Source organism: Electrona antarctica (assembly GCF_951216825.1).
Source record: "Electrona antarctica genome assembly, chromosome: 18".
Classification (NCBI taxonomy): domain Eukaryota; kingdom Metazoa; phylum Chordata; class Actinopteri; order Myctophiformes; family Myctophidae; genus Electrona; species Electrona antarctica.
This window is the reverse complement of record NC_136799.1, coordinates 11,288,127-11,310,636: the sequence shown is the minus strand read 5'-3', so window position 1 is coordinate 11,310,636 and position 22,510 is coordinate 11,288,127. Positions and strand designations below refer to the sequence as shown.

Below are 22,510 nucleotides of genomic sequence, written 5' to 3'. Positions count from 1 at the left end.
TAAACTGATAGATGTAGTAGTTGCAGCCTGATTTGTGGGTTATTATGATAACTTAAACCCATTCAGGACGGGAACCGGCTTTTGGTTTTTTTAAGCATTATGTTATATTTTAGCTATTTTTGAAAAATCCTTGAAAATGTGGTGCAAATCTTTGAATATATATATTCTTTCAGGGCGATTTTTGGGGTTCCTTGACATGAACTAGATAAGAACCACTGATAAAAGGTTTTTCAGAAAACTGTCACGATTCTTAGAAGACATTTGGTAGAATCGGCCTCGGGTCAGTCTAAACGGGTGGGTTAATATATGATTGATGATTTTCTCTAACAGATGTAGAAAAAGGAGCTGGTGTTCTTGTTTATTGGCGTGCAATAATAACACGGTAATAACTGCCGTTCTGTGTAGTGTACAGTATGTCAGACTAACAGTGACATACAGTTGGTATTAAGAGCTGTCATGTTGTACTGGAGGGGCAGTAAAGATGGACAGAGTGTGTCAACAACACATTCCTGTCCTCCTCCGCTCTGCAGCGTGTGGGCAGAGGAATGGAGCGCTCTGCACGCACAGTGGTGCACACACACACACACACACGCACACACACACACACACACACACAGGCAGCGGTGGCCGAACGGATAGCGGCGCGGTCTAGATACCGGAAGGTTCCCAGTTCGAACCAGCCGTCCGACACGTTAAAATTACCACCGCTGAAATGCCCTTGAACAAGGCATCAACCACTACGATGAAATGTGTTCTATGAGCAGGGCCTGGCTGGAAACAAGTTCTTGAGCTTAGCCCAGATACCCTGGGTAAATATAGATTTCATTTCATTTCATTTCATTTCACACACACACACACACACACTGCCCCCCAGGGACAGACACAAGGCAACAGACGAAAAAAAGAATAAAAAAAGAAAAAGCTTAGTGTCCAGCTGGGCAGCCACTTGCTTGGTTGCCACGGCGATGCTAGAGCGGATTGTAACCCAGTGACTCACTGGAGCAGCAGAGAACAGAATCCATATTGTGATTATGAATCGACAATGGACACCTCAGCTTGGCCCCCACTGTGTGTGTGTGTGTGTGTGTGTGTGTGTGTGTGTGTGTGTGTGTGTGTGTGTGTGTGTGTGTGTGTGTGTGTGTGTGTGTGTGTGTGCATAGAGACAGACATATTATTGCTCGCCCAGCATTAATGCGCTTATGCAGAGTCGGTGACAGATGCACTGTTGACTGTGTTTAGTAATAGTTTCAAAGTGCGTAGCATTCCCGCTCCCGAGGACAGGCATTCATTTTTCCCATTATAGACGTTTCAGAGAGTATTTAACCCATTTTGACCTGAGATCAGATTCTAAAAATGTCTTCTACATCCTGACAGTTTTCTGAAAAAGCTATGTTTCTATGTCAGTGGTTCTTCGATTTTTCAAAAATAGCAGACCTACAAGCTCGTAGCGCACCACTCGGTGGCGCGCTATGAGCTTGTAGATCTGCTATTTTTCAATAGCTAAAGCATAACATAATGCCAACACCAAAAGGGGTTCCCGCCCAAATTAAAGACCTTTGAGCCACTGCTCTACTGTTAGTCGAATGTTAGGTTCTTGGCTTGCTTATGATCCTTGATGACTATTTCTATGAGCGCTGTGCGATATGACGATATATATCGTATAGACAATAGAAAATGTCTATCGTGAAAAAAATCGTTTATATCGTTGTGTCGCAAAACAAGCGTTGCGGCAGTATTTTTCATCACAGCGCCCAGACACGCTGCTATTCTATGCTGTTATTTCATAACAAACATGGGAAGGGAGATGATAGCTGACGAGATTCAGAGCGGGGTAACACTAAAGTAACGGGCCCTTCACTGTTATAAATGCAGGTTTCATGTTGGGTCAAATTGATTAAGTGAGTGAGCCACGCATGTTTTACCTAACTGAACAATGGAGCTTGTCCGTCGGGTGCAAACGTATGTCTTCTACTTCTTTCCTCTTACCTGCAGTCCTCCTGCTGCGTGTCTTCTTGTTTTATTGTTCCAAATACATTATTCCATCTGAAAAGTCCTTAATTCAGGAACAGCTTCCAACAACAACACCACAAGACGCTAACTGAAGTTGTGATCATGTTAAAAAAATCACACCCGTGTGAACTGAGTGGTGCAAATCCCCCCCCCCCCCCCCCCCCCCCTCTTTCTCTCTCTCATTAGCAGGCAACAGTGCAGCACTATCTCTCTCTCTCTGTTTCTGGCACAACAGCGCCACTTTTGGTACTCATTGGTACTGGTGCTCATTAACGTCACACACAAACAAACATAGTCATACACATAGTTGAACGTCACGGACATTGCTGTTCCTTGGAGTGGTTGCACCACTCAAAAAGAAAATGAAAAACATCCACTTGACGCATGCACAGCTGGGCATGCAGAGTTGACGACGTGTTGTCTCTCACTCTATCGCCTGTAGTCAATTAAACATCGTTAAGCTTCCCAACGTCCTAAAGTTTAACAAACTACACTACAACTACAACAGAAAGTGTAACATTTTGAATCCCTACAGAGCTTAAAATGAACTGAAACAACTGGAGCAGTTAGTGACATGAGGTATTTGTTTTTTCATTAGGCAATTTAATGCAGACATATGCCTGTACTTCTGTGTCTGAATGGGAACATCTTATTTCTTTATTTTTGCTTTTTAATTGTCACAATAATAATAATAATTATTATTATTATTATTACTAGCCCTTACCCGTTGTGAGATATTACGTACTCTTATCTCCACACCGTTCTTTATTCTTACAGTTGCAAAAGTAGAGATGGCATCTTACTTTCCAGCAGTGTTGCCATATCTTAATTTTTTCTAAAGTGTAGTAGCTTATTTGGGCTTGTTTCCTAATGTTGTTTAAACCAGTGGTTCTCAGACATTTTCATGTGACCCCACAAATTAATAATTGTATCCCTATATGAATGTATTTTGTGCCAGGGACCCCCGTACCAGATTTGTGTTGTATCATCTAAATATTCTCATTTTATTTCACGATTCTTTTTTGAGGGGCACTCCCGCCACTCCTATGCCCAGCTTTGTGTGTTGGTACCACAGAAATTATTTGATTGGCTGAGCATGGAAATTGAATGTGATGTAAGATGGTGTATAATGATTTCTGATGATAAGAGCGCCCCTCACTTCACGCGAGTGTGATTTAAAAACAAATGGCAGATCTACAAGCTCTATTTACGCATCACATCGCATCGATCGGCTATTTTCAAATAGCCAATGCATACTTTAAAGTGCTCATGTGGCCTATATATACACGTAGTCGCTTCTTTTGGGCCTGTTTTCGTAGACCTGGTTGCTCATTTCTCTGTCACTATCGCTGCTTTCCAGGTTTGCTGCCGCCATCTCTTTAGTATTGGCTCTCTAGACAGATGGTCCACGGGCCGGGGTCACAGTGTTTTGGCCCGCAGCGACGGTCAGAACATAACAGAACATTCCTTCATAGACTGACTGAAGTTGGAACAACTGGTATTCCTGTCGACACCCTCCGTAATGGTATTGATGATTTACAGTAGTTCACATTACTATGGGGGGACTTCAAAGTCTGTTTTTGGGAGGTCAAAGTTTGTCTCGGTGGAGGTTGTTTCATAGGTGACTGATCCCGCCTCGGCCCTCGGGGGTCCGACAACATGTTATCAGAGCTGTTAAATCACACGAACCCCAACGACCCTATTCTGAGTATAAAATACTGCTCAATTAGGGCTGGTAGTCCGAGTTAGAACCCGCTGCAGTGGTGTGGTGCCGAAGCTTCTTACACTACGATATCTGGGTTGTAAGGCCAATCATTCAGTCTCGTGCCGAGGGCTTTGGAGTCTCCAGTGACAAGAGTAGAGGTTGCTGCTAGCTACAACTAAACCTCTTCGGATTCTTCTTATATAGAGTTTTACTGGATGTGTGTCGTGATGACGATGTCAGCCAACTGGGTGCGTGCCACAATGACGATGCCAGGTGTGTATACCCATATATGAGGTTTCTACATTAGCCTGATGTCAGTGCTGGATGTCATATATGGAGCTCTGTTTGTCTCCCTATATGGAGCTCTAGGTGAAAGCCTTCGTTACACTGAGGTCTCGACTGAAATAAAGCTCACAATGCAATGCACTGTGAGCTTGTAGTCATAGATCAGCTATTTTGGCCGAAGATATTTGGTGTAGAGGGAAAAAAGGAAGGGGCATAGACTGTAGTATAGAACCCTAGTGGTCAACTCTGTATAATAATATAGTTGTATAAGTTGTTAAGGCAGTGGTTCTCAAACTTGTCAAGCTGTGACCGCCCAAAATAATCATATGTGAACTGGGAACCCCCCACCCTGATAAGCACTTGGAATGTAGGAATAAGTATAAGATCTGACATTTTCAAAAACATCTTGAAGTAAATGTGAATCAGCTATTTTCCCAATTTTTGCCTTTTCTTATCTTATATTATTTGACAATTTGGCTAATGTTTGACCAGCATTTATAGTATAGTTTGTTGATTAATTTTGATGCAGTAATAGTCTTTTAATTTTCTTTCTTTCCCCAAGGCATTAAAAAGATCTTATAAGTCCTACAATTGTAACTTCACTGTCATCTGCCTGGGGACCGCCCAAAATAATGTGGGGATCCCGGGGGGGTCCCGACCCACAGGTTGTGCCCCACTGTGGTTAAGGGATAGTAAACTTGTGTGAAGGGTGTTATTCAAAGGACAAGTGACTACATGAACAGAACAAAGCTTACTCACACACAATAACATGGAAAGTGGCTTTTGTGAATGATATAATGTTTTAAGGAACCGGGGGTAAACTAGACCTGTTGAGCAAGTTTTAACTAAGGATTATAAAGGAATGCCACCGTCAGGGGGGGTAAAAATGCCGAAACCCGGGATCGAACCAGGGACCTTTAGATCTTCAGTCTAACGCTCTCCCAACTGAGCTATTTCGGCAGTGAGTGGAGGAGGGGACAGATTACAGTGTTATACGAGGTGGTGACTGTTCAGGAAACAGGCTTAGTTTCTCACCCTATAGCAGAGCAAAGGGCTTAAGTCATTCAGAAAACAGGCCCTACTTTCAACGTGGAGTCCTAATTCGACCATGATTATAATAAGTAATTAATTAAACTGTTATAACAGTGTTGTAACACTATTACCCTGTTATTACTTACTGATTTGTACGTATTGTTAAGCCTTTAACTATGGATAACCATCAGGGGGTTAAAATGCCGAAACCCGGGATCGAACCAGGGACCTTTAGATCTTCAGTCTAACGCTCTCCCAACTGAGCTATTTCGGCTGTGAGTCATTGGAGGGGCCAGTACCCCTCTTGTCTGCGGTGGTGACTATTCAGGAAACTTGGAACAACTGTGACTGTCTTTCTTTTGGAAACAAAAGTGAGCCACTAGGCTAATTCATTCCTTTGACCAGCGACAGGAAGGTGTTAGAAATCCATGGTATGCTAAGTGGGGTTGGGTACTGAACTCTGTACCATTGAAGGGTACTGTCAGTATTGCTTTGGTACTACTGAGTACCTATTTATTCGATTTGTTAGATCAGTCTGTGCCAAATTATGCTATTATTTTGTTTACATAATTATATAAAAAAATACAAAATAAAAATAAAAACATTAAAGGCATACTAGTATGTAACTTTGCCCTTTGATTACATAGCCTAACAAAACAATAACAATATTTTTTTTCCCACCCAATCATTTTCCTCTATGGCAGCAGTTATCAGCCACTGGGGTGGTGTGGTGGTGTTTACCTGTAGAAACACACTGCTCTCTCGCTGTAAGTTTGTGTCATCACTGTTTGTTTTGGTAGACAGGAGGGGGGGGGGGGGGTTGGGGCTACCAAAACAAACAGTGAAAACAATGCAATACAGTGAGAGTGAGTGTTTCTGCAGGTAAACACTGTGATATATATATATATATATATATATATATATATATAGTGTATGTAAGTTTGCCCTGTGTTTACATAACAAAAACTATATATAGTTTTTGTTATGTAAACACAGAGCAAACTTACATACTATGTATTTAACTAGAAAGGTCGCAATTTTAAAAAATTGCAAAGTGTGGTTGCCGCAGTGGCTTACATATGCCCCTCCCACTGATATTGCCAGCCAATTACAATGTCACGTCACCCCTGCGATCATGCGTATGTAATTCGGAGGGGATTTATCCCCCAAAAATCATGTTTTTGCACCATACGGTTACATTTTTGGCATTTGCGGCGCCCCCTGTGGATGAAAATAGAATTGCTTTTGGAACTTGGTTGATTGAACCACCCGCGACATGTGATTACAATTTGGGATGGATCGGACATTCTGTTCGTGATTTATGGCATTTTTTGTGATATAGGCCCCTCCTACTAACTTCGGACGACGATTACGGCCGAACGATACGCACTACCAAAATTCTGCCGATGGTGTTTTAATCGGAAAGGTCCAGAGATCATGTGTACCAATTTTTGTGAGATTTGGAGAAAATCTGTAGGAGGAGGAGCAAAAAGTGTGTTTTGGAGAAAATTCAAAATGGCTGAAAATCTATCATGACGCAAATGGGCGTGGCCTATATGAGGAGATGCGTCATGACCCAAGAAATTCAGGGAATTTTTTTATTTTATTTTACGACCTACGGTTCAAGAGTTATAAGCCAAAACGTAAAGTGGGCTGTTATAGCGCCACCATGAGGCCGACCGATAACATTATAAGTTAATTAATTTTAGTAATTATTATGAACCTCCCCTCCAAGTTTTGTAACTATAGCCCTTACAGTCTCTGAGGAAAAAATACTTGAATGTGATTTTTCGCACTTTCCCATTCATGTCAATGGGGAAATTTAAATCACTAATAAATTCATATCAATTAAACAATACAACATTTCTCTTAAAAAAATACAAGCACAACCTTCCCGATGAAGCCGGTCAATTTGAGATATGGCTCAAGTGCGTACAGTCAAAACAGTGGGTGGAGTAGTGCATCAAACAAAAGACTAATCCAGTGGAATAATAATAAAGTGTTACAATTACAATAGTCTGGTTGCCCTTTAGGGCAACCACACTAATAACGTGCACTGTCCCTGGTAAATAAATACATGAAGCCTTGCCGTGCTCTCTCATAGATCTGTCAGGCGGAAACCTTGTATGTCCAAAAAAAACTGTTAAATGTTTTCCAAACGGTTTCAACAATACTTTTGAGGCATATGATGAAGTATAAAGTAGGGCAATGCTTTATGATTTCTTTTCCATTTTAAAGTAAAAAAAATAATCTAAGGTTTCTGCCCGACAGCGACAATAGGTAAGCTTAGCCGACTGGATCCCGTAGGAGAAAACAACTTGAGACTTGAATGAAGGGTGTTCCCTTTCATTCATGGAATGAAACCCATGTTTGGCTCACTTTGTCATTCCTCCATGAACTCTGCTTCTGTCAATACAGATGATAGACAGATGATTTTTCTGTCACTCTCAATGCAGCGTAGTCAATTGAAAGCAGATCAATTTACATTGAACCTTACAGCAGCGTTTAAGATTAATGGTTTGCTCCAGGCAGCATTCCTGCATGGTCACTGGAGGCAGTGACGGTCTCCCTTTCCCTGCACGTCTTAATTACAGTGTGGAAACAGGAAATGCATTTGTCGCTTTGTTCGTCTTCCTCCCTGATGGGAGTGAAGTGAACGTTGTGAGGTCTTTGAACAGCAGATTCAGCAACGCCCCTTCTCCCCCTGCAATAAAGTAGCACGGCCGTTTTTTGGTGGAGTGTGGAATCTTGGACATGAAGGTTCTGTAGATAAATACTGGCAGTTGGATACCCCACCCTTAATTACAAGTCTGTGTGCGGTGTGGTTGAAAAACCTTTTCTGGAGTCAACCTCCCACAGTGGGCCTGTAAATAGTTTTCCATCCAGATGGATTTGGTATTCATTTCTGCATTTGTTTTATCTACATTTTGGAACCGAAATGGAAAGCCACAGCTCTGAATGTAGTCTATACAAGAGTGGTATTTGAACCCTTCTGTATGTCAGTATGAACTATGAAATATACTCCTCACAACTCGGTATGTGCATCATACTAGATTTGTTGTTGGTGAAGTACAAGATAAACAAAAAGGTGCAAACCCTAATGTGTAAGAGCCGACGAGCAGCGGACAGAAAAGCTAATGCGTTGTCGGCAGGATTCGAACCTGCGCGGGGAGACCCCAATGGATTTCTAGTCCATCGCCTTAACCACTCGGCCACGACAACCTGTGCCCCACTTTAGCTCTCAGCTAAGGCTGCAACATTATTGCTGTTTTTTTGTGTTTGGGGACAGAAATGTGTTTGTACATCCCTCCAGTTCAACATGACCGGTCTTAATAACATGAGATACATGTTACTGTTGGTTTGACATACTGTACTGTATTACCCATTAGTACTTTGTTATTACTATGTTATTACTATATTACATTATTAAGCACAAAATAGACACAATCACTTTTTTGCGTTGTCGGCAGGATTCAAACCTGTGCGCCTGGTATTGAATGCCTTTCATCTCACTCTTGCAGACTGCAGACTTGCATGTTAATGGAATTGATGGAGGAAACTGGTTGAGACGGACAGACGGGGGTAGGGGGTTGTTCACAGATGTGCTGATGGCTTCTTAAGTTATAACAACCCTTGTTGATGCTGAATAGATGCCTTCTATATTCAAATGGTGTGGTGTGGTGAAGGTGTGAATGACTGTCCTTACAATGTGTTAAAGGGGAAAACCACCCATTTTCAACATTTTACTATGTCATTAATGTACCTTAGAGCTGTTGTGTGGAAATAATAAAAAAGTCCCCCCATTTTGTGTTTCCTAGAACTGTAATTATGAGAAAAATCATTAACATGGTGAAACACATCTTGATGACATCATCAAGATGTGTTTCACCATGTTAATGATTTTTTTCAGACCTTTAGTTCTAGGAAACACAGAATGGGGGAACTTTTTTATTATTTCCACACAACAGCTCTAAGGTACATTAATGACATAGTAAAATGTTGAAAATGAGTGGAATGCCCCTTTAAGTGGCTACTGACGTCCGTTTTCAACCAGCAGTATTGAGCAGCAGAGGGAGATAAGCTTGATAGCAGGGCCACATAATAAAATAAAATATTCATTCCCGTGAGGCATGGCTCCGACACATGGACACATACATTTTGACTGGGTGAGCCAGGGTGGGAAAAATAGCGACTTCTGATGGTCAGACTATGTCCCCTAGAAAGCCACAGCTACCCCTAAAAGCTATCCCGTTGTCGGCAGGATTCGAACCTGCGCGGGGAGACCCCAATGGATTTCTAGTCCATCGCCTTAACCACTCGGCCACGACAACTTGTACCCCTGTTGTTTTCTCAATTAAAGCAGCAAGATTGTCAATTTTGTGGTGGGCATGTGGTTTAAACACTCAGTCCATCCTTTGCAGCTGTTACTACCAGGAGATATATGTTACTGTACTGCATTACCCATTATTACTATGTTATTACATTATTACACACACAAATATACAAAAACACCCTTTTGCGTTGTCGGCAGGGTTCGAACCTGCGCGGGGAAACCCCAATGGATTTCAAGTCCATCGCCTTAACCACTCGGCCACGACAACCTGTGCCCCTTTTAATCTCTTAATTAAAACTGCAAGATTGATTATTTTCTTTGCCATTATTCTGACAATTATAATTAAAAAGAAGCGTGTATTTTTGTATCTATGAATCAATGTGAAACATTCTAATTGATTGTTTAAAATTGACTAAATCAATATATAAGCTAATTTCTTGCAGTGGAGTTATGGAAAGATTCCCTACGTAATACAGGGGTGGTGTTGACATACGACCCAGAGGCATCTTCCTAATTGATGTCTATGTGGGGGACCCCTGTCTACAAGTAACATCCAATATGTACTAAAGTTAGTACGTTGTCGGCAGGATTCGAACCTGCGCGGGGAGACCCCAATGGATTTCTAGTCCATCGCCTTAACCACTCGGCCACGACAACCTGTTCTACAATTTCTATGATCGACACTTTAATTGAGTTTTAACAGATATAAACAAACGTGATAAAATTATTGAAAGAAAATTGGAGTAAGAAAATGTAGGCTACACACAAAAATAAATCAGACCTGTCTGAACTGTCTGAGTTACCGAGTGGGGGTCCCCAGGGGATCCCCGGAACATCCAGGGCCCCAGGAACGCGCCCTGGGGGCCGGCCCGGTTCCGGCGACCCGGTTCCGGCGACCCGCCCCGCGTCCGAAACGCTTGAGAAATGACAGTTACCGAGTGGGGGTCCCTGGGGGTCACTGGACATCCAGACCCCCAGAACATTCAGACCCGTAGGAACGCGCCCAGGGTGCCGGCCTGGTTCCGGCGAGCCGCCCCGCGTCTGAAACGGTTGAGAAATCACAGAGTTACCCTGTGGGGGTCCCCGGGGGGTCCCCAGAACATACAGACCCCCAGGAACGCGTCCAGGGGGGGCGGCCCGGTTTCGGCGAGCTGCCCCGAGTCCGAAACGGTTGAGAAATCACAGAGTTACCCTGTGGGGGTCCCCAGAACATACAGACCCCCAGGAACGCGCCCCCCCTGGAACGCGTCCAGGGGGGGCGGCCCGGTTTCGGCGAGCTGCCCCGCGTCCGAAAAGGTTGAGAAATCACAGAGTTACCCTGTGGGGGTCCCCAGAACATACAGACCCCCAGGAACGCGCCCAGGGGGGGCGGCCCGGTTTCGGCGAGCCAGGTTCGAATCCTGCCGACAACACGCTAACTTTAGTACATATTGGATGTTACTACTGGTACAACAATGAACCACTTGACCAGGGTCCCCCACATAGACATAAATAGATGCAAGATGTCTCTTTGTCTCACGTCAACACCACCCCTGTATTATGGAAACTTGCCATAACTCCACTGCAAGAAATTAACTTATATATTGATTTAGTCGATTATAAACAATTAATTTGAAATGTTTGATTTTTGATTCTTTCATAGATAAAACATTTTTTTTTTAACAGGCATCTTGATTAATCAAAAAAGCTATTGTCATAGGCTAACAATGGTTAAGAAAATCGTCAATCTTGCAGTTTTAATTAAGAGATTAAAAGTGGCACAGGTTGTCGTGGCCGAGTGGTTAAGGCGATGGACTTGAAATCCATTGGGGTTTCCCCGCGCAGGTTCGAACCCTGCCGACAACGCAAAGAGGTGTTTTTGTCTATTTGTGTGTAATAACAAATGATTAATGGGTAAATGCAAACCAACAGTAAATGTATCTGCTGTTAGTAACACCTGTCATGTTGTACTAGAGTGGCATTAAGGATGGACAGTGTGTAAACAAAACATTTCAAGTTTTCCAACCAAAAATTTTCAACATTGCAGTTTTAATTAAGAGATTGTCGTGGCCCCCCCATGAGTGATTAGAGTCCCCTCCCAGCCCCCGAGAGCTGATTGTCTCTCCCCCCCCCATGTTAGGATTGTGTTAGGTCCTGTTAGGATTGGCTGTTAGGATGTTGTTAGGAATCGTTAGGACTCTGCTTGAAATCCAAACGCTCGCAGGTACGGCCACGACAACCTTTGCCATCTTTAATCTCTCAAAGCTGCAATATTGACGATTTTGTGTTTGGAAAACTTGGAATGTTTTGTTTACACAATCTGTTCATCCTTACTGCCACTCTAGTACAACATGATAGCTGTTACTGTTGGTTTGACATACTGCACTGCATTTACTCATTATTACTTTGTTATTACTATGTTATTACACACAAATCGACAAAAACACCTTTTTGCGTTGTCGGCAGGATTCGAACCTGCGCGGGGAGACCCCAATGGATTTCTAGTCCATCGCCTTAACCGCTCGGCCACGACAACCTGTACCCCATTTTATCTCTCAATTAAAACAGAAAGATTGATGATTTTCTTTTTGCCATTGTTGCACCAGTAGTAACATCCAATAAGTACTAAAGTTAGTATTTTGCCAGACTGTATCAATCAATGATTATGAATTGAATACCCAGGACCTGAATGGAAACAAGACCGCAATGACTTTTTTTGGTGATCCCATTGGACGTGTGTTTGACTGTACCCCGTACTGATTACATTTCTGCCAATAAAGTATTCAATCAATCAATCAACTAGGGAATGGGATGCAATTGATGATTTTCTTAGCCATTATTCTGAAGATTTCCTTTTTTATTTTTTGATTATTATTAATTATATCTCTCTCTCTTTTTCTCTCTCCCCGTTTCCAGTGTTGGTGGACGATGTCCCCGAAGATGAGGGAGAGGCCTTCGAATTCGATGACAGTGGTGATGAGGTCCCTGAAGCTGACCGGCCGCCACCACCTCCAAACCCTCCAGCTGCCCCTGGGCCCGGCGACGCATCCCAGAGTCAGGCCAACGCGGAGGCAAGTCACCCCGAGGGTCAGGCCCCGAAGCCTGCGCCACTCTCATCCAAAGCTACATCATTGAAGAAGACGGCGGTGTCTAGCGCCACGGACGCCACGACGAGTGGAGGCACAGCAGCGGCCAAGGGGACGGATGAGGAGGATTTACCGCCACCACCTCCTCCTGTGGAGGACACTCTGACAGAGGCAAACACTGGGAGAACAGGTCGGTCACCAAATTAATATCATGTGTAGCTTGACCATGAATATTAGTATTTAATTACAGTCTTATTACCCTGTTATAACAGTGTTATAACTCTAATTACCCTGTTACTACTGGTTGTATCTATTGATAAAGTTCTAACTATGGACAATTAATTACCATCATGGGGGGGGGGGTCAAAATGCCGAAACCCGGGATCGAACCAGGGACCTTTAGATCTTCAGTCTAACGCTCTCCCAACTGAGCTATTTCGGCAGTGGGAGGAGTTTAGATCCCATGTGATATGTGGTCACCATTCAGGAAACAGGCCCTACTTTCTTTGTGGATTCCCAGTGTGAGCATGATATAATAAGTAATTACAGTGTCATCATTACCCTATTATTAGCCTATTATTGGGTAATAACTATATCAGGTTAATGACACTGTTACATTGTTATTACTGGTTAACCCGCAATGGGTGACATTATAGATTAGCTATATGTGGCAAAGAAATTTGGTAGTTCAAGAAAAGTAGGGGAACGAGTATAACCAAATTAATATCATGTGTAGCTTCAGGGTGATGCTATACACGATGGGTGGGTGCTCTGTTTATCCTGAGGTCCGGGGGCATAATACACACACAGAGATTACCCACTACCCAAAGCTTTGATCTTCTAAATCATTCCACCGTACAATGAAAGGCAGAACTCAGTGTTACCGATTAGCCCTAGACTGGCTTATAGTTATTGGTTATACGGGGGCATTCCCCTAAGATGAATAAGAACAGCATTTGAATATGAGTAACATATATACGACCTGTTATTTCGCGAATCATATTCGCTCAATATCAGCTCGTCGGTCGGGGCCCCTGGAAGCAGGACAGAAGGCTTGTTCTGTCATGGAGAACTCTGACGTGTCTCTTCTTTCTCAGACACTATATAGAAATCTTTCTGTCGCTCTGTGACAGAGTGTGTACACTCTTATAATTAATGGTTACTGCTTAAAGGTCTACTTTATACCAACACTGTGTAGGAGCGTTCTAGCTGAAACATTTACAGATTTCACTTATTAATGACATCTGTCGACTCAAATGCTGGGTGCTTCAATTCATTTTCAATGGAAGTCACATGGTTTTGAACTGAAGAGTTTCATTGCTGTGTTCTGCCCTCCCTCCTCCATGAAACAAGGCTGTCTCTTCAAAACCATGTGACTTCCATTGAAAATGAATGGAAGCTGTTTCTTCACACGAGACACATGTTTTGTATATGTGAGTGAGGCCTGATGGTTTGATTGATTGATTGATTGAAAAATGTATTAACAGTTTGCAGAATTACAGTACATTTCAAGCAATTACAAATTACTCAATACAAAGGCTGTTAACTGTGAGTGGACGACCCAATTAAGCATTACACTTGTTTCCAATAGGGTCCACCATGTTCAATTCATCAAAAACATTTAGAGACGTACAAATAGACACTTCTATATAGACAAAGGACAGAACAGGAATTCATCATAAAGGAGGTAAAAAGGGAAAAGAAACATATACAGTGAGGGAAAAAAAGGGGTGGGCGGTGGGGGGGATTCACGTTCAGCTCCGTTCATTTGTTTGTTTTCCTGGTAGTCTTGTCTTTTCTCTGAACTGCATTATTTTCCATTTTGTTCTGTGTCAAGCTGTCTTGACTCAAAAGAGGCCCCTTCCCCCAGGTTGGGGAGTGTCAATGTGGGGGTGGGGGGCTGCCAGGCCCCTTCCCCCAGGTTGGGGAGTGTCAATGTGGGGGTGGGGGGGCTGCCAGTCTCTTCTAACACCTTGTCTGGTCTGCCTGTTGCCGGAGGGGTTCTGGGTTGTATCACTGAACAGCTTGATACCCCTTATTACTCAACCCCTACACTTATCATCCAACTTGACCCTGGATCTCTCTCTGTCTCTCTCTCTGTGTGTCTGTCTGTCTGTCTCTATCACACACACGCACACTTTTCTTTCCTTTACTACTCTAGTGGCCCCTTCCATTCTTGTGTAGACATTTTAAAAGTTTGCGTGGATCTGTGGAGAGACTGCAAAAGAAAAGTGTTGCACTTCAAGACTCAGTGCTTTAGCTCAGCTGGTTAGGCTGTGGTAAATGACAGTGGTGATAAACCACCACAGCCTTGCACAGGTATAGGCTACACACTGTCTGCGAATAACAGGGTTAGGATAAATCTAAGTTTAGCTCAGGTCAGCATGCTTTCCTTTGATAGAAAGGAAGGAACCGTGACAAGAGTTATGTCCTCTGCGTAATTTTGTGTTTCATAATACGTAACTATAAATCCTAAAAACAATGCTCAAAGGCAGCATTGGAGACCGGGCTGTGAAATGTGACTGTATATTGAATAGTCACACTATACTCCCCGTAACGGAATGTGATCATTGTGCCTCAAGCACTTTAGTTTGTGATATGTTAAAAATCAGACCTGTCTGCAGTGAATGGTACTGTACTGTACTGTACTGTACTGTACTGTACTGTACTGTACTGTACTGTACTGTACTGTACTGTACTGTACTGTACTGTACAAGCTCTCCTCCCTGGCCTGTGTGTGTGTGTTTTGAGGTATGAGGTATGACGTTTATTTTGCGCACAGCCCCAGAAAAAAAACTTGCCTATCATTTTATAATGGAAGATTTAACTTTTCGGGCAAGTGGGCATGATCTTTGGACAAGTAGAACATGACCTGTACTTGCCTGATGGGCAATTGCCACTGAGACCTTAGTGTCAACCCCTGGGTGACGAACATTACATGCTCTCTGACAAGTCGAACTCGGCTGATTCATATCATCACGTGGCCAGCCTGTGGCCACCACGGGGGATCGAACCTGCGACCTTGGTGTTATTAGACACCAATGTCGTAGATCTTCTATTTACACAATATTTATCTGTGGAGTTCACTGTTCACCAGTCCAAATGTGATTATTCTGGGGGTCAAGACCTGAAAAGGTTGTGACTGAGAACTGAACTTTTAAGCGGTTGAGCTTTTACAGGAAGAAAATATTTTCAGTGCACATTTCTCATCGAGAAGAATTCTTGCAATTTGACCCATGTCACCTCCTTAGAGAACCTTATAATTTAGAAAGTGTGTATTTTCCTTACACTCTCGCAATGTCGGCTGACATTGTGCAAATTATCTGATAATTTTCATACGCAAGAAAATGTTTACAATTTTTTATTTATCTCTCTCTATTTAGTTGTTCAGGTTGTACCCATTTCTCCGTCTGTCCTCTTTCCTCTGTTTCACTGCTACATGCCAGGAGTTCATACCCCCCTCCCCCTCCCCCTCCCCTTCCTGTCAACACTGAGAGGAGAGCAGGGGAGGGAGGGGCTGAGTGAAGCATGGCCGGTTAGCTCAGCTGGTTAGAGCGTGGTGCTAATAACGCCAAGGTCGCGGGTTCGATCCCCGTACTGGCCACTGTGGTTTTAGCCGAGCTTGAAAACACTCAATGTGAACTCAGGTGGACTTGTCTGAGTGAGAGCATGTAACCTTCTATGACATGAGCTGGAGATATCCTCTCTCTGACCTAAAGAACACACACACCCCTGGCATAATAACTTAAGACACCTCCCTACCAAAGTACCTCAATGTTTTTACCCGGAGAGTTGAAGTTCACCGTTTGCAGAATATGCATGAATATTAGTATTTAATTACAGTCTTATTACCCTGTTATAACAGTGTTATAACACTAATTACCCTGTTACTACTGGTTGTATCTATTGATAAAGTTCTAACTATGGACAATTAATTACCATCAGGGGGGGATCAAAATGCCGAAACCCGGGATCGAACCAGGGACCTTTAGATCTTCAGTCTAACGCTCTCCCAACTGAGCTATTTCGGCAGTGGGAGGGGTTTAGATCCCATGTGATATGTGGTCACCATTCAGGAAACAGGCCCTACTTTCTTTGTGGATTCCCAGTGTGAGCATGATATAATAAGTAATTACAGTGTCATCATTACCCTATTATTAGCCTATTATTTGGTAATAACTATATCAGGTTAATGACACTGTTACATTGTTATTACTGGTTAACCCGCAATGGGTGAGATTATAGATTAGCTATATGTGGCAAAGAAATGTGGTAGTTCAAGAAAAGTAGGGGAACGAGTATAACCCCCTGGGGGACCCCAGTCAGCACAATATTCACTGGGGGTTTATGTGGCTAAATGATCACCATGTCAGACAGAGGGACAGAGAGCTCTGATGATAGGGTTCTCATTCATTACAGAATACATACAAGCTCTGTGTCTGTCTGTAAGCACACTACTGTATTTTACAATAGCTAAAGCCCATGTCCCACTGTTACTCTTGTGTACTGTCACTTTAAGACACAGAGGCAGGCCGGTTAGCTCAGTTTTTTTAGAGCGTGGTGCTAATAACGCCAAGGTCGCGGGTTCGATCCCCGTACTGGCCACTGGATTTTTAGCCGAGCTTAAATACACTTGTATTAAGCTCTATACCACACACACACAGCCGTACACTGCTCAGTGTTGCCAACTCTTGTGAGAGAAATAAGCCAACCCACCTCCAAAACAAGCCCAAAACAAGCCAACTCTTAGCGAGAGAAATAAGCCAAATCTTCCCTCGAAAAACAAGCCAAAACAAGCCCAATAATACTAATAAATAAATATTTGATGCATTTATCATTATAAATACTATCTATGTCTATAATTATTAATGTTTTGGTCATTTATTATACTATTCCACATATAGTAGACACCAGACCGATTCTGTCACTCAGAGTGATTCACACTTCCTCAAACCTATGGGTATTTATAGCATATACATCAAAGAAATGTTGGCTTGTTTGATATTCAAAACAAGCCACCAAATGTTTTAAAACAAGCCCAAAAAACTGCAACCCACCACCTGGGGAAAAAAAACGCAACTCTGGGAAAAAAACAAGCCAACTTTGGCGGGAAACAAGCCAACATGGCAACCTTGACACTGCTAACAGAGGAGCTCAAGGTTTTTATCAGCTTGCAGAGCTGATCATGTATCGGCAGCTCCTCCTACTTCAACACTTCTTATTTAACTCTTCTCTTCTTTTCACTTCTACACTTTTTGACCATTTAATTGGTTATTTGGCTATCCTTCAAGCCAACAACAACAAAAGAAGCTGAAATGCTTGGAATGTTCATCTCTCACTCTCTCTCTCACTCACAACACACGCGTGCGCGCGAGCATGCGCGCACACACACACACACACACACACACACACACACACACACGGCTGTGTTAACGTGCCTTATTGAAATCGGACATACTGTACTGCATTACGTTGTTACTGTGTTATTACACTCAAATAGACAAAAACACCATCTCTTTTTTCCATTCTACATCATACATTAACTTGCAGCCCAGTTACCAATGAGGCATCTACCTTATTGAAATCTAAGTGGGGGACCCTGGTCAACTGGTTTAAGTGGTTCATTGTTTCACCAGTACAGTAACATCCAATATGTACTAAAGTTAATTCGTTGTCGGCAGGATTCGAACCTGCGCGGGGAGACCCCAATAGATTTCTAGTCTATCGCCTTAACCACTCGGCCACGACAACCCTATCTAACCCACCTCAACTACATTTCCCACTGGTTTAAACAACATTAGGAGAAGAGAACTACACTTTAATAAACAAGCCTGAAAATCTGCCACAAGCAACTTCACAAAAAGAACAAAAAATACCAAAGTCACCTATTATTGTAAGCAGACATGACAACACTGTTGTGTTGTGTAGTCAGTCTGTCTGCTTTACAGTCAGTTCTTTGGCGAAGAGATTTGGCGTATCGGAAGAAAAGGAGCCCCCTCCTTTTCTTATCTCTCTCCCTGTATAGAGCCCTGGGGGACCCCGGTCAATGAAGTAAGTGGTTAATATATCCCGTTAGGCCTATCGATTTGACAGTATCAAGATAGTGTGTATTCTTTATTTGTCCCTGTGGAAATTCCTTTTGATTTGGATACCAGACCTCAGGTTCACTACTGTATAACAACACAAGTGGTTTTAATTAGAGATGTCCCGATACTATATCGGTATCTGGAAAAGTATCGAAAGTAACGAAAGTTAATTCGTTGTCGGCAGGATTTGAACCTGCGCGGGGAGACCCCAATAGATTTCTAGTCTATCGCCTTAACCACTCGGCCACGACAACCCTATCTAACCCACCTCAACTACATTTCCCACTGGTTTAAACAACATTAGGAGAAGAGAACTACACTTTAATAAACAAGCCTGAAAATATGCCACAAGCAACTTCACAAAAAGAACACAAAATACCAAAGTCGCCTATTATTGTAAGCAGACAGGACAACACTGTTGTGTTGTGTAGTCAGTCTGTCTGCTTTACAGTCAGTTCTTTGGCGAAGAGATTTGGCGTATCGGAAGAAAAGGAGCCCCCTCCTTTTCTTATCTCTCTCCCTGTATAGAGCCCTGGGGGACCCCGGTCAATGAAGTAAGTGGTTAATATATCCCGTTAGGCCTATCAATTTGACAGTATCAAGATAGTGTGTATTCTTTATTTGTCCCTGTGGAAATTCCTTTTGATTTGGATACCAGACCTCAGGTTCACTACTGTATAACAACACAAGTGGTTTTAATTAGAGATGTCCCGATACTATATCGGTATCTGGAAAAGTATCGAAAGTAACAAAAGTTAATTCGTTGTCGGCAGGATTTGAACCTGCGCGGGGAGACCCCAATAGATTTCTAGTCTATCGCCTTAACCACTCGGCCACGACAACCCTATCTAACCCACCTCAACTACATTTCCCAGATGCTCATGGGTAATAGCTTCACACACTCACAGCTGCAAGCTGATATAATATTTCTTGTTACCAGGAGTCAATGTTTGCCTTAGTTACGTTTCTGTGAGTTGTATAGAGCTTAAGCTCAAGTGTATTTAAGCTCGGCTAAAACCACAGTGGCCAGTACGGGGATCGAACCCGCGACCTTGGCGTTATTAGCACCACGCTCTAACCAACTGAGCTAACCGGCCTGCCACTGTTTCTTAAAGTGACAGTACACAAGAGTAACAGTGGGACACGGGCTTTAGCTATTGTAAAATACAGTTTTGTGTGTGTGTGTGTGTGTGTGTGTGTGTGTGTGTGTGTGTGTGTGTGTGTGTGTGTGTGTGTGTGTGTGTGTGTGTGTGTGTGTGTGTGTGTGTGTGTGTGTGTGTGTGTGTGTGTGTGTGTGTGTGTGTGTGTGTGTGTGTGGAGATTTATGTGAAATCGTAAACACAGTTGTGTTTGATTCAAAAGGGCCCACCAGCTGATTTAAAGCAGAGGGTGTGCCGTCAAACCATTTCACAGTTGCCTGTAAATCAGACTATATAACACAACACACGCCCTCTAGAATCAAGGCTTTTCCACCATGTTTTCATTTTGTCTTGTGTACCGGTAATTGGATCAGTGTTGCGCTTGCTAATCTGCTGGTTACTCTTATGAAGAGGTACACTAAGCTCTCTTTCAAAACTACACTACAAGCTACTTATAGGTAGCTACAAGCTACTTTCTCCATAGTGTAGCTGGTACATTATATATGTACCATATATGTGTGTGTGTGTATGTGTATATATATATATATATATATATATATATATATATATATATATATATATATATATAACATTAAAAGCTGCAAATGGATGAGATGGAGAATTCTCTCTTTGACGTGTCAAAACTAACTAGTAGTTGTGCGCTGCAGTATTTTATGTTGATGTGCCACTGCTGTTTTATGTTGACTAGAGCGGTGCCCGTTGGGCACTGGCCTACTTGGAACGATGCAAGGTGGAAATACATGCCCCACCCAGATATTATGTCTGTGTCCCGTTTATGCCCATATATGGAGTTCTTTCTCAGGCATGCTCAAATATGGAGTCTATGCAGACGTCAGAATGATGTCAGAACAGTCCAGCTCCATATATGGACACTTGGCAGGGGCCCTGTCCAGAGTCCGGGCAGAGGCCTTTTGTGGCGGTTTTGGACAACTGTGGGTCTGACCGACTCGACACCGTGCACTGCACTCCCTGTGGGGGTGTCGAAATTGAAGTAGGTGGGTCGGACGGTTCTCGAGTTACGTGGATTACAGACATACTGTACGTACGTACGTCTGTGCATTTATATTTAGATGTGCCACAGTGCTACACTGCCACTGAAAATGTCCTTTTGTCAAGCTACCCGGCTCCATGGTGAACAGAATTACCACTAGGCCGCACGTCAATGTAAGGCAACTTATCATATCACTCCGATGCCAGAAATAAACTTGTAGATTGACACTTTTTTTATCGTCACAGTAGTGGCTAAGAAAATCATCAATGTTGCAGCCCTAGTTGATTGATACAGTGTGGCAGAGGTTGTCGTGCTGGCGACTGGACTGCGAACCGAGTCCTAACGCTTCCTACCTATCAGGTCCTAACGCAGGTCCTAAGACTTGCTACAGTTCCTTCCTAATGCTAACAGGTCGTAACGGGCCAGTCCTAACACTTGCTACAGTTCCTTCTTACTAAGTACACCAAAAGCATACCCAAAAGTACCCCCAAAAAGTGTAATAAGTGTAACAGTGTAATTAGTAGGGATGGAGCTTGTTAATTTTTATTGATAACGATCACCTTATCGAGCAGGCTTATCGAGCCAGGTCCTTATCGACCACGAGCATTTGCTATTCTTTTGTGGAAAGCTGGGAGACGATACATTCTGAACAGAACCTTATTTTTATTGGCCAGTTCAACACAGTTGTGAGAGTTTGTATTCCATGACACACACACACTTGTAGATCTGCATTACGATAGACTGAGAAGTCGCACATTGAATTACCGGTATTATTAGAAGCACGTTGAATTATTATTAGAACTCTATGGCAGGGAGGGAGTTTTGAGTTTCCCAAACGTATTATGAATTGGATTATAAATTATGGCAACAGAGTCTCGCTTTCAGCATCTGAGGCTCCCGTGTTGTTTCGACTCGGTGCAGACATGCAATTGCAAAGGTATCGCATTTGGATTTAATACAATGCATTATTGACAGATGCCTATGCATTGTCGAAATGTTCCCTTTCGTGCATGTACTAATTAAGTTAACAACTGTGCTACATTATTGCATTTAGCTCCCCTCTTGTCTTTTTAAACATGTAACCAAAACTTTTTCACCCGTTCCACCATACTTCCACGGTGTAACCACCCGTCGCGTCTCTGCCCCCTTATCACCGTGGCCCAATCAGTTTAGAGCTTTGCCCAGTTTAACTTTGAAGAGAGGGGGTGAAAAAACAAGAAAAACAACAAAAGATAGCCTACTTTTGCAGCCCTTGTGCATGCACATTTCTGTTAGTAGCAAACTACAGCATGTAAGCCGCCTTTGTTTTAAATTGTCCCCCATTAGCACGTCGGCAAAACCGTTCACACCTATCTGTCGGAGATGCGCTACCACCCCCACCCCCCGTCAATCATTTAATCCACGATACGCGCCTGCCCCTGATTATATAGCGAGTGGCCCATGACGTCAGCTGCTGTGGCTATACCCGATAACAGGCCCGACAAGCCTAAACTTATTGATACTCTGGCTCCATCCCTAGTAATAAATGTAATTGTGTATTTCAGGTAATAGTGTAATATTGTAATTACGCTTATTACACTTATTACTATTAGTACTTTTGGGTATGATTTTGTGTACTTTCAAGAAGGGCGTTCCACAGTTCAGGGGCAACAGTCACCATGGTGTGCAGGTTGGTCTTGACGGGGTTGAGGGCGGTATGTGTTTGAGGAGCGGAGGTTGCGAGTCATGGGTTTCAGGGAGAATAATTCCATTAGTAGGACTCATATTATACACTATTACACTATTACGCTATTACACGTATTACACTTACTAGAACAGTTACCGTAGGGGGGTGATCAGGTGT

The 22,510-nt window shown here is 42.9% G+C and overlaps 1 protein-coding gene across 2 annotated transcripts in view; it reads left to right on the top strand.

Annotated features, from left to right (window-relative positions):
- The window catches only part of arhgef10 (Rho guanine nucleotide exchange factor (GEF) 10), a 170,435-nt gene that overhangs the window by 38,549 nt on the left and 109,376 nt on the right, over positions 1-22,510 (top strand). For both annotated transcript variants that reach the window (XM_079527214.1, XM_079527213.1), the window contains exon 3: positions 12,261-12,620. In XM_079527214.1, the coding sequence (XP_079383340.1) occupies positions 12,261-12,620 (360 nt within the window). The remainder of the gene's footprint in view (positions 1-12,260; positions 12,621-22,510) is intronic.